The 12,731-nt window shown below is 42.1% G+C and overlaps 1 protein-coding gene across 7 annotated transcripts in view; it reads left to right on the forward strand.

Moving 5' to 3' along the window:
- Nucleotides 1-12,731, forward strand: part of myo15b (myosin XVB) — a 92,577-nt gene that overhangs the window by 11,241 nt on the left and 68,605 nt on the right. For 6 of the 7 annotated variants that reach the window (XR_009785704.1, XM_061756462.1, XM_061756464.1 and 3 more), the window contains exons 7-13: nt 7,192-7,361; nt 8,183-8,255; nt 8,372-8,551; nt 8,642-8,751; nt 8,974-9,035; nt 9,929-10,013; nt 11,083-11,115. Coding sequence is in view for 6 of the 7 variants with exons in the window: in XM_061756462.1 (XP_061612446.1) it covers nt 7,192-7,361; nt 8,183-8,255; nt 8,372-8,551; nt 8,642-8,751; nt 8,974-9,035; nt 9,929-10,013; nt 11,083-11,115 (713 nt within the window). In the remaining variant the exon portion in view is untranslated. Of the gene's footprint in view, nt 1-7,191; nt 7,362-8,182; nt 8,256-8,371; nt 8,552-8,641; nt 8,752-8,973; nt 9,036-9,928; nt 10,014-11,082; nt 11,116-12,731 lie in introns of those variants that run through there. The other variant, XM_061756466.1, reaches the window with a different exon arrangement.

Below are 12,731 nucleotides of genomic sequence, written 5' to 3' on the forward strand. Positions count from 1 at the left end.
ATTCCCGTTGTGCACTCTGTCCCTCTGTCTGTCCCCAAAACCCTTTTCTGTCTGGCTGCATTTTCAATAAACATCAGAATAATTATCTGCCGGGGTTGGTGGTGCGGAAGTTGACTGTGATGCGTCATGGCGGATAGCTGACATAGCTTGGCTCTTCATCAGCTGTAGCTCTGCTGTCAGCTCTTATACTGTAGTGTATAATTGATCCATTGAGCTGGTAACTCCTCACAGTCTGGTTTTTCTTGCCATTTTGGAGTGTCAGGCCAATCCTCTTCATCCTCAATGTGGACAGGATGGGGGTCACAATGGCTCACTGCATGTGACATAGCTTGCTAAAGTCTGATTACTGTCTTGGTTAGCCTCCTCATTTCAGGCTGAACTTCACACAGCACAGCCACATCAGACCACAGCTGCAGATATTGTGCAATGGCATCGCACATGGAACATGCATGGCCAAACTTAATGCAGATGTGACATTCTAAATAAGTCCTTAAACATAAACTGGATGTAAATATGCACAGCAGTCTCAAGTACACTTCACTACAGATACTTAGCTTACAGGATAATAACATCATTGAGCACAATAATAAATCCGGAAAGTTTCTCGCAAGCCAACTTCAAAGTGAAGAAAAAACACTAATTACAACCATACAAGATTCAAATGGCAAACTTACTCAATCACCAGTGGATATTCATGATATATTCTACAACTACTACAGTAGCTTATTTTCATCCCCCAATAAACCGAATAAAAACAACACTTTTTTATCAATAACCTAAACATCCCTCAATTAACTTCAGAAAGAGTTTTTGGACGCCCCATAAACCATCGCAGGCCTGAAAACAATATGCCAATAGTGATAAATTATCATCTACCTATGTCTCTCCCAGCAAGCTCTCGAACACCCGGACTTCGGTTGTGAGTCGTGAACATGCGTGCAGCGAGCTCAGCTACCGACCATCCTTTCACATCCCCTGATGTCCAGCTAGGCTCTCGCGAGCCGGCATGACTTTTCTGCATTCCACCGTGGTGGACAGCGTCGCTGACACCAGTTTAATGTGTTGTTATTAATATTATGAAATACAAAGCTTTAATAATCACGAGAGACACAGAGGGAATTATATGTATATGTGTACGTATATACATTTATTATTAATTTACATTTATTTTAAATATGTGTGCTTGACTGACTCAAAACTTAGCTGTAAGCTTGAAACTGCTAGTGAAAGGACTTGCGGTTAAAATCCCTCATGAGTTCGTTCACTGCGTAGTACGTCGTTCCTTGCGCAAACGAATCACTCCTCATACTAGTACATCGCTCCTTAGCGGATCACAAACGAAGAAGTTCAACGAACGAATCACTCTGCAGTTCTTCAGTTCCTCAGTACACCAGTTCACTTAAGTCCCTCCCCTGAACGAATCATCGATCCATCCATTTTCTGAGCCGCTTATCCTCACAAGGGTCGCGGGAGTGCTGGAGCCAATCCCAGCTATCATCGGGCAGGAGGCGGGGTACACCCTGAACTGGTTGCCAGCCAATCGCAGGGCATATATAAACAAACAACCATATGCACTCACATTCACACCTACGGGCAATTTAGAGTATTCAATTAACCTACCATACATGTTTTGGGGATGTGGGAGGAAACCGGAGTGCCCGGAGAAAACCCACGCAGGCACGGGGAGAACATCCAAACTCCACACAGGTGGGGTCGGGGATTGAACCACGGACCTCAGAACTGTGAGGCAGACGCTCTAACCGTCCCGCCCTGAACGAATCAATCTTCAGTTATTCAGTTCCTCAGTACACCAGTTCACTGAACGAATCACTCTTCAGTTCCTCAGTACACCAGTACACTGAACAAATCACTCAGTTCACTTAATCCCCTCCCCTGAACGAATCACTCTTCAGTTATTCAGTTCCTCAGTACACCAGTTCAGTGAACGAATCACTTAGTTCACTTAAGTCCCTCCCCCGCTTGCATGGGGCTGCCTGATGCTGGCTGCTCATTGGTCATTCGTCGAAGTGAGTGACAACGCTGGCGAATCACAAATCACATGGCAGTACGTATAATGAAGTCCAGTGACCTTCGATCCCTCAGGCGGCACTGCATCAAAAACCGACATCAATGTGTAAAGGATTTCAACGCATGGGCTCAGGAACACTTCAGAAAACCAATGTCAGTAAATACAGTTCGGCGCTACATCCGTAAGTGCAACTTGAAACTCTACTATGCAAAGCAAAACCCATTTATCAACAACACCCAGAAACGCCGGCGGCTTCTCTGGGCCCAACCTCATCTAAGATGGACTGATGCAAAGTGGAAAAGTGTTCAGTGGTCCGATGAGTCCACATCTCAAATTGTTTTGGGAAATTGTCGACGTCATGTCCTCCGGGCCAAAGAGGAAAAGAACCATCCGGACTGCTATGGACGCAAAGTTCCAAAGCCAGCATCTGTGATGGTATGGGGTTGTGTTAGTGCCAATGGCATGGGTAACTTACACATCTGTGAAGGCAACATTGATGCTGAAAGGTACATACAGGTTTTGGAGAAACATACGCTGCCATCCAGGCAACGTCTTTTTCATGGACGCCCCTGTTTATTTCAGCAAGACAATGCCAAACCACATTCTGCACTTGTTACAACAGCGTGGCTTCGTAGTAAAAGGGTACTGGTACTAGACTGGCCTGCCTGCAGTCCAGACCTGTCTTCCATTGAAAATGTGTGGCGCATTATGAAGCGTAAAATACAACAACAGAGACCCCGGACTGTTGAACAGCTGAAGCTATGTAATGGGAAAGAATTCCACCTACAAAGCTTCAACAATTAGTGTCCTCAGATCCCAAACATTTATTGAATGTTGTTAAAAGAAAAGGTGATGTAACACAGTGGTAAACATGACCCCGTCCCAGCTTTTTTGGAACGTGTTGCAGCCATAAAATTCTAAGTTCATGATTATTTGCTAAAAAAAAATTAAGTTTATCAGTTTTAACATTAAATATCTTTTCTTTGTTGTGTATTAAATTAAATATAGGTTAAACATGATTTGCAAATCATTGTATTCTGTTTTTATTTATGTTTAACACAACATCCCAACTTCATTGGAATTGGGGTTGTACAACCACTATTTTACAGAACGGTGACAGAGACAAAAGATAAAGGCTTAATTAGAAGCCATATGAGTGGGGAAAAGACCCCACTCATCCAGCTAATTACTGACCGCTGTCACTAGGCTTTAACCAACAGAGCAGAAAATAATAATAATAATAAAATATAATAATAATAATCGATAAGACGTTGTCACCAAAAAAGTTTTATTAAAGGTCGGCGCTCCACCAACAATGTCAGGTGACTGATAAACCTCATAAGTATGTCTCAGCGTAATAATCTAAAAACAATTGTCTTCATCGCTAGATGCAGAAAAAGCTTTTGTCAAAGTTAACTGGTCTTTTCTTTTTGCAGTACTTCACAAATTTGGCTTCAGTGATTCATACACAGTATGTTGACTGGATTGCGATGTCATACTACTGTTAGGAATTCCCAGCAACACCCGGGAGTTGCCAAGCCTGCCTCGCATGTAAAAAGTCCTTGATGGAATTCCTGCTCCTCGGTTCTTTTAATGTTTGGCGGGGATCTTGTTTCTAAATAAGAATCCTGATACATTAAACTTGTCTTTTGAGTATTCAATACAACAAATTCAATTACACAAATTTACAAAGCTCGGTCGGGTGAAAGCATGAAAACCCACGCAGGCACAGGGAGAACATCCAAACTCCACACAGGTGGGGTCGGGGATTGAACCCCGGACCTCAGAACTGTGAGGCAGACGCTCTAACCAGTTGTCCACCATGCCGCCCTATCACAAAGTAATTGTTGCAAAAAATAACAATGGCCGTTGTAATGGACATTCTATCGACATTCTTATTCAGAGTTATCCAAATGAAGATTGACTCAAATCCTGCAGCCACTTGGTCTACTAATTTATACTCATCTGGTACCCCGCGGGGTACTCCAATGGCGTCGACATACACCGTGCTCTCGTTCGCTGGACCGTGTCTACGTTGTCGAGAGGGGTGATGGCGCGTGTCCACCCCCAAGGAACTGATCCACGTCAAACACCTGTATGGGAGACAAGAGGGAACCCAAGCCGCACGTTCCACCCCAGTTGAGGTGTACCGTATTTTCACGACCATAGGGCGCACCGTATTAAAAGGCGCAGTCTCAGTTACGGGGTCTATTTCTGTATTTAACACATACATAAGGTGCACCGCATTATTGGGCGCAGGCATGGTAAAACATATGCTATCTTAAAACATACGGGAGCATGCATGCATGCTAAAACAATGTTTTTAAAAAGGCAGCGGGAGCAAAACTGAGTTCGGTTGTACTTTATTAAAGTATTTAACCATGTACTCACGTTATTTTTTTTATCAATCCTCATCCACAAATCCATCAAATTCCTCATCTTCTGTATCTGAAATGAACAGCTGGGCAAGTTCTCAATCAAACACGGTGGGGGTATGCCAGGTGACCCCCACGCCAGGGTAATGTTATTCCCAATACTAAATACGTTGTTCAGATTAATTTTCCCGTGGACCCAACTACCTAGCTCTCCCCTGGCCCAAAGTACATGTGGCCTATTGGGGTGGGCCACCCCAAGTACATAACACAGATGTATATATCAATTCCATGGTATTCCGTACCGCCTACACATGGTTAAAAAAGCCAGAATAAGCTAGAAGGCTAGTTTTCATCTGTCGTCCCCTGGCCATGATGTAAAAAAGCAGTAAAATACATCTACAAGACAATATAATACAGGATACATAAGCAAAGACTTACTATACTATTAGGAGAGAATAAAATCAAAAATCATTTGATCATACATGAAAACATCGTAGTATAAAGTTAAAGTGACTAAGAATCATTGAATGCAAGTACATTTTTGCAGCTTCAGTTGACATTTAATTTCGAATTGCACAAAAATTTGCGAGGTTTAATTTGATGTTTTTACACAATTTGTCAATATGGGCTGTAAAGGAAAAATGCGAATCTATTATTAACCCAAGATATTTGCATTTTTTCTCCATTAACAAGTATGTCGGGGTCAGGTGATACTCTGTTTTAGTGAAATACATGCCTACAGTTTTAGAAACGTTTAGCTGTAGACAGCACTCCTGCAACCAAGTTGTGACACAGGACATTGTATTAGTGAGTTTAGCAGCAACAGTATCTTTGGAGCGACCATGAACAAAGAAAACCGTGTCGTCTGCATACATTACGCACTGAGCTTCAGAACAAACAATGTGCAAATCGTTGATTAAAGACAAAATTAAAGGGGACCTAATATTGATCCCTGAGGGACTCCAGAGGTTAGCCTAAGAGACTCAGATCTGCAGTTGTTAACTGATACAGATTGTGTTCGATCATGCAGCTGTGATTCAATCCAGCTCACAGCTTTGCGAGAGAAGTAAAATTTTGAGGGCTTGGTAAGAAGAACAGAGTGATTTACTGTATCGAAAGCCTTCCTGAGGTCCAAGAACACCGCCCCTACAACTCCACCCTTGTCGAGAGAAGATTTTAGTTTCTCAATGAAGAGGCATGTAGCCATTTCAGTGGAATGCTTGGAAACTGAAACCAAACTGCATGGCGTGGAGAGAGGGGGGAGCTGCTGTTTAAATAATGGACAATTACCAAGATGGCGCCTACAAGTGTGGTCGCCTCGGTTACGCGCTCTCTAGTATTGTTTTTTTTTGTGTGTTTTTTGTTCGTCTTTGGAAACATTACACGACTTACTTACACAAGGGGAGACTTCCTAACCATCAAGGAGGCTACTCCGGACTTTCTTTCACCAACTTTCGCAAATCCGCTCAGTTTTTTCCCCGAGTTACTCACCGCAGCGGTGTCCGCGGTTTTCGGCACATGGAGGCGAAGGGGACGCCACAGAGGGAAGCGAGCCGGCATCCAGGTGAAACTCCGCAAGAGAGGATACAGATTGGCGTTCCCGTCGATCCACCTCGCGAATGTATGCTCCCTACCCAACAAAATGTACGAGCTTCATCTTCTGATAAAAACCAGTAAAGACTTCGGACGTTCCGCCGCCATGTGCTTTACGGAGACCTGGCTTTGCGACGCTGTACCCGACGGCGCCGTCATGCTTCCGGGTTTTCATCTCTACCGAGCAGATCAGTATCCCGGAGTTATCGGGGAAAACAAAAGGCGGCGGGATATGCTTCTATATCAACGAAAAATGGTGTACGGACGTCACGGAGCTCAGCACACACTGCAGCCCGCATTTGGAGTCGCTGTTTTTGAACTGTAAAACTCGCCTCGTGAGTTCGCATAATTCATTCTCGCTGGCGTCTATATTTCGCCTCAAGCTAACACGAACGCCGCACTGCTAACGCTCGCCGAAAAAGTCAACGAAATAAAAAAAAAAACACCCGGACTCACCCCTCATTATTCTCGGGGACTTTAACAAAGCTAAACTCAACCACGAACTCCCTAAGCAGCACATCGACTGTCCTACCAGGGAAAATAAAATTTTAGACCACTGCTATACTACAAAAAAAAAAAATCGCATACCGTGCTATACCTCGTGCCGCCCTGGGCTCGTCTGATCACTGCTTAATTCACTTAATACCGACGTACAGGCAAGAACTTAAATGTGCGAAGCCTACAGTGAAAACAGTCAAAAAGTGGACAAATGAAGCCAAGATGGAACTTCAAAGCTGTTTAGACTGCACAGACTGGAGTGTCTCATCCTATATCAGTTTCTGTGAAGATGTGTGTGTACCAACAAAGTCATTTCGCACATTCAACAACAACAAGCCGTGGTTCACTGCCAAACTTAAGCAGCTTCGCCAAGCTAAGGAGGACGCATATCAGAGCGGGGACAGGGCCCTGTATAATCGAGCTAGAAACCAGCTGACTAAAGAAATTAACATTGCAAAGAGGAACTATGCAGCAAAGTTGGAAAAACAGTTTAGCACGATTGGCTGGCAACCAGTTCAGGATGTACCCCGCCTCCTGCCCGATGATAGCTGGGATAGGCTCCAGCACGCCCGCGACCCGTGTAAGGAGAAGCGGCTCAGAAAATGGATTCATGGATGGATGGATATTTTTGCAGTGTATATAGTGCAGTTGAGCTTCAAACAAAATCTGAAAAAAAATGTCATACTTCCCATTCAGGTATGTATCTGACCACGGACCCATGGAGTACCGTTCACTGTGCCAACACAAACAGCTCATATCTATGCAGCTCCCAGCCCCCACTTCCCGTATTTATCCCCCAACTCAGCTGGAATGGATCACCAACAAAAGGAAAGGCAGAATGCTCGTGGATGTATGTACATTCAACGGTAAGACAAGTGCCTTTGTTAGACTCTCCTCCAAACTACCAATTGCAAGCAGCGATGAACTTCCCTTGCCCCCATTTTTCATGTTTTACCCTTGAAATGATCATCAAACATTGACACTATGCTTGGCGTAGGCAAAGAAAAAAAGCTCACCATTTTGGTTTAAAGCAGCCGTTTTGGGTGAATTCCAGGACTGGCAATGAAAAGGGGGTACGAGGGGCCGTCCATAGCTGCTCTAAGCTTTAATTATAATTGTTTTCTGAATTGGGTTTGTCGTTGTAGTAGTAGTATAGTCTTCTAGTAAAGGCCATTGAATATGAACATACATAACAAAACATTTGTTGAATAAGATTGCAAGGTTATAACATGAACTTTCCTGTTAGGTTGCGGATCAAACTGACCTATTTGAAATTAAAATAGTTTTGTGGCTTTATACTTTAAGTGTAATCAGTTATAAATATTGATTGAAATGATGAGTAATGGAGATATTGAGTCGGCAATGTTTATTGGGATATTTCATTGAAGATAACGTTTACTCATCCCGCAATGGGGAAATTTGACATTTGTACAAGAAGCACATTTCTGACACTTTTTGATGATGGGTCAAATTGACCCCGGAGCATGATTGATTTTCTTGCTCATGGCAGAAATGAAAAAGGTCTCAATGTTGCCATATAGTAATGTATATTTTTCATTATGTGTTTATAAGCCATCTCACCAAATGTATTAAGGATTTTTAAAAATGTATATTCAATCATAATTTCACATGAAAGTCAGTTGTTTTTGGCATCGCCAGTGGAAACCCATAATATCTGACTTCCTAGAAGAGAAGCTCACAACTGAAGTGGAGTCCTGGACCACAGGAGAAAAGCTCGCCTCATGGCTTCTCCATGCCAGGTGCTTCAAATGAGTATATTGACAGATCATGGTCCCTGCATGTGCACAAATATAGTATACAGGTAAAGTAGTAGTAGTATACATGTATTCAAACAAACATTTAATGACATTCATAGAGGTGTGATAGAGGCAACAGAGGGATGGTCTGTGTCTCTTCTGACTGACGACGGGTGGTCTGATTTGGCTGGATCAGACTTTGTCATGGATCTGCTGGCTGGCGCTGAGGCAGAAGTACTGCCACCAGGCACACCCTCGTCAACCAATTCTGATTACCTATTCAGTGGACTGGATGATCGGTATAAGATACACTTTTTTTATGGTGCCCATTAAGAATTTTATATAACAAAGAACATATCTATTGCTTCTCACATTTTGTCATTTCAAAGGACACCAGTTACGGATCTTGATGACTTTATTCCGCCAGCACCTACCATTGAAGCTCCAGGAGTACCTCATCTTCCGGGAAACCGCTGGGAAAGAGACTCTCCACAGGAAGGTATGGCAGTATTATTCAATCAAATATATCAAGATGATTCCTCCACTAATGATTAAAACCCCCCCAAAAAAACCTGAACAACAAACAAAGTGATGGATATTTGGTGGGGTACCTTATGGTCTTCTCCGATCATGCATACATACAGTGCACACTGATGTTTTTCACCCTGGGTACCTATTCAAGAACCAATTTTAGTTTGTCATCCTTTTTTCTTGTCTGTAGGCCGTCATCGGCAGATGGATGCATATGTTGATGACTTGTTTGACCTGGACCAACGACGATTGGTTAGTGTTAACAGAATGAAAACATTTCATTTGTTTTATATATTTACCTGTTCCTAAAAAGCCTGAACTTTAAATTAAGAGTACAAAGCCTTGAATTCTATGACAAAAGATCTTCTGATGGCAGAATTGATTGTAGAACCGATTAACACAGTCCCTACATGGCAGTAGGAAAAATGATGATGGTCCAAGTCATTTGGTAGTCCTGATCATTATATGTAGGTGATTCTTATTTTTCAAATTTTAAATGCCTCCATATTACTACACACGTTTGTATTTTAACTACAGATTGGAACTTTTTTTCCCCACAGAAAAAAATATTTGGTTTTAAATTTAGGAATATGACAATCTGATAGGTTAAGCTAGTTGAATAAAAGAGTGCCATGTTTGTTTGACTTGTTAGGTGTTTTCGTTAATTTTAAAGTACAGTACATGCAGCAATTCTTCTGTTTCTTGGTTTACAAACTCTAGATGTATCTCAAAAGGAAGGGTTGTTAATTTCTCTCTATTTCATTACTAATAATTTCTTTATACCAAAACACAGTAGTGTTTTAAATAAACTATTGTGTAAGTTATATTTGTGAGTTTAATTACACATTAGGTAGCAAAAACAACTAACAACTGACACACCAGATTGTTCCACAAATCAATTTATATGCATTTCCGATACTGACGATATGCAGGTTCATGGAGAGAAACTTATTATTTATTATATTATATATTTAACCACCAACACTTTTCTTAAAGGTTTCTAATTTTGGTGAATATAATTGTTAATGCCATCAGTGCATCATTTAGTTATGCACTTATATTAAATATAAATATAATCTTTACTCTCAAAAAAATGCCTTAACAATTTTTGGAAGAAATATGACCAACAAATTTCTTTTGTGAAGGACATGGAAAGAGTAGCTGTGCTGAACCGCAGGATGAGAGGTGCAGGAGGCATTAGACCCATGCAGCCTGGTTCATATATTTCTGGTAGGTGCAAAACTCCATCTACACAAGATTGATCTGCAGACCATCAGTTATTGCCTGAAAAATGCTAATTATGAGCAAATCCAAATTCATTAATATTTACTTTTAAGTTAATCAGCTTCAAATTCCCAATTTTGATCTTGAATCATTTTCCTGAATTCAATAAATGTTTATAGGCTTGAGCTAGACCCTGTGCCAGCTGCCTTTTGGCAAAGGCCCAAAATAAGACAACACTTCACTCTCACATTTACACCATATGGGCAATTAGTATTTTAAGTAAGCTAACGCAAAATGTGTGGTCTGGATCTGACCTTGTGGATATGACTTGTCAGAGTTTTGTGTTTAATAGAAGCATAAATCTTCACTTGCCCTGCTCTGCGTACACGCAAAGACGAAAACTCCAATGTTTTGAATTTTAACGTCGTCGATCTGTCTAATATACTCATTTGGTAGCAATCTGGACAAGGACAAGTTGAGAGTCTCAAGGACTCAAATCTCAAGGACCCCGTAGAAATGGCTAAAATAACCTTAAAATGGCCAGTTCAAACCAAAATGGCTGACTTCCTGTGTCTTTTCAGGCATAGGTTTTTGTAGCTCTAGTCATGCTATACATACTGTATATGTCATGTTGCTAAAGGAATCTATCTTTGGGGCTTCAAAGTCCCAAAAATTCCCAACTGTAACCCTAACCCAAGCCCAGCCTACAAAAAATAAAAAAATTAAATAAAAAAATTAACCAGAATGAAAATGCCTGCCAAATATGGTGAGTTTTTTGTTTTGCTTTGGAAAGTCGTGTTTTATGGTTTATTTGCCTTAAGAATAATAAGAAACATACTTTAGGTACTGAAAGAACAACAAGAAATAATTTGAAAGGTTGTTCCAACGCTGCATCATTTGTAAATTAAAGCACTTTGAGTACCTTAAAGATAGAAAATAAACTGAATTGCTCATGTACCATCTAAACATTTATACACAAGCATATTTTTTTCATTTTATAAAATGTCATTACTTTCATTCTCCTGTTGTAATCCATTGATTCTATGTAATGAGAGCTCATTATTCTGTTTTCTAGGTATGCCTACATTAATGTCAGGCTATCCTATGGGTAAGTGACTGACACCCTTAAAGCACAGTTGTCAAACTCAAGACCCGTGGGCCAGATCCACATCATTTTCCATAGGCTGTGATAGCTTGCCATAATGCATCCATTTTCCGTACCACTTCTCCTCACTAGGGTCGCGGGCGTGCTGGAGCCTATTCCAGCTATCTTTGGGCGAGAGGCAGGGTACACCCTGAACTGGTCGCCAGCCAATCGCAGGGCACATAAAAAAACTCACATTCACACTTTGGGCAATTTAGAGTCTTCGATCAACCTACCATGCATGTTTTTGGAATGTGGGAGGAAAGCGGAGCACCCGGAGAAAATCCACGCAGGCACGGGGAGAACATGCAAACTCCACACAGGTGTAAAATGGTGAATGGGAGGGTGGCTGTGGGATCAGTGGGGAGAGCAGGTTGTGCAGTGACCGAAGGGTCACAGGTTAGAGTCCCGGCTATGACTGTCCGCATGTCGACTGTCCGCATGTCGACGTGTCCTTGAACCCTAATTTCTTCTCAGTGGGCCTGCCAGCGCCTTGCATGGCAGCAGTCGCCCATTGGTGGATGAATGTGTGTGTGAGTGGGTGAATGTGAGGCTTTGGATAGCGCTTTGGGCACTGTGATGATGTAGATAAAGCACTCTATAAGTCCAGTCCATTTTACCATTTACCATTTTTATATTCATAAACGTTAGGTAAAGTGACGAAAAACCTCTAATCAATCTCTAGTCTGGGAGGTTTGCTCCATGGACGAAATAAGAGTTCTAGATTACAGCAATTTATTGTTGCACTCAAACACACAAAAACGACACAGTAAGTGGAATTTTATAGAAAATTTAATTATATCTAAGGGGGGAAAAATACAGGGAAACAATCTGTGTAGTCCAGGGTTAGTCCAGAGGGACTGGACTACACAGATTAAAAGCAAACCTAAGTAAAGAACAAAATGTAAGGTGAATGACATAACTCGTGATGTGAGGGTGGAATGAGCATGTGCGGTGACAATGCGAGTGTTGCGAACTTCTGTGACCGTTATAACCCAATTATTCACCAATTTGTACTTAGGAAACAATACATTGCACTCACGTTACGTAGAACACAATTTAGGCAGGCTGGTCGATCTTCCCGATGGATGGGCAGGGTCGGCGAGCAGGGAAATTGGAAGAAAAAGGAGAAAAGGAAAAAGATAGAAAAAGGAAGGGTAGGGTGGCCGAAGCGCCTTGGTGGCGGTGTTCGTCACGGGCTCAGAGAAAATTCCTTCCTGATGGATCTTTTATCCGTAAGCTGCCACACAAAAAAGTGTAGTTTCGGGGCGCAGGCAGAGTGCTTCTGGAGTCCGCGCTCGTAGGCGCGGCGAGGAAGGTTTAGTCCATCGCCGCCACCTCGTGGTAAGAGGTGGGGCTCCCTGGCAGGGCGCCAGTGATTTCGGCAGGCAGGGGAAATAAAGAAGGAGCCCAGAAGAACAAAAGCTCTGGCTTTTTATATCAAGGAGCAAAGAGGGCTGCCCTCGACGGTTTCGCGCGGGAGGAGACACCACGCCTAGGATTTTTTTCAATTCATTAAATAATTTTCCTGTGGTTTTAACACCAGTGGAACAGGAAATTAATTATTGGATCTAAGATAA

Source organism: Phyllopteryx taeniolatus, chromosome 19 (genome assembly GCF_024500385.1).
Source record: "Phyllopteryx taeniolatus isolate TA_2022b chromosome 19, UOR_Ptae_1.2, whole genome shotgun sequence".
In the NCBI taxonomy this organism is placed as follows: Eukaryota; Metazoa; Chordata; class Actinopteri; order Syngnathiformes; family Syngnathidae; genus Phyllopteryx; species Phyllopteryx taeniolatus.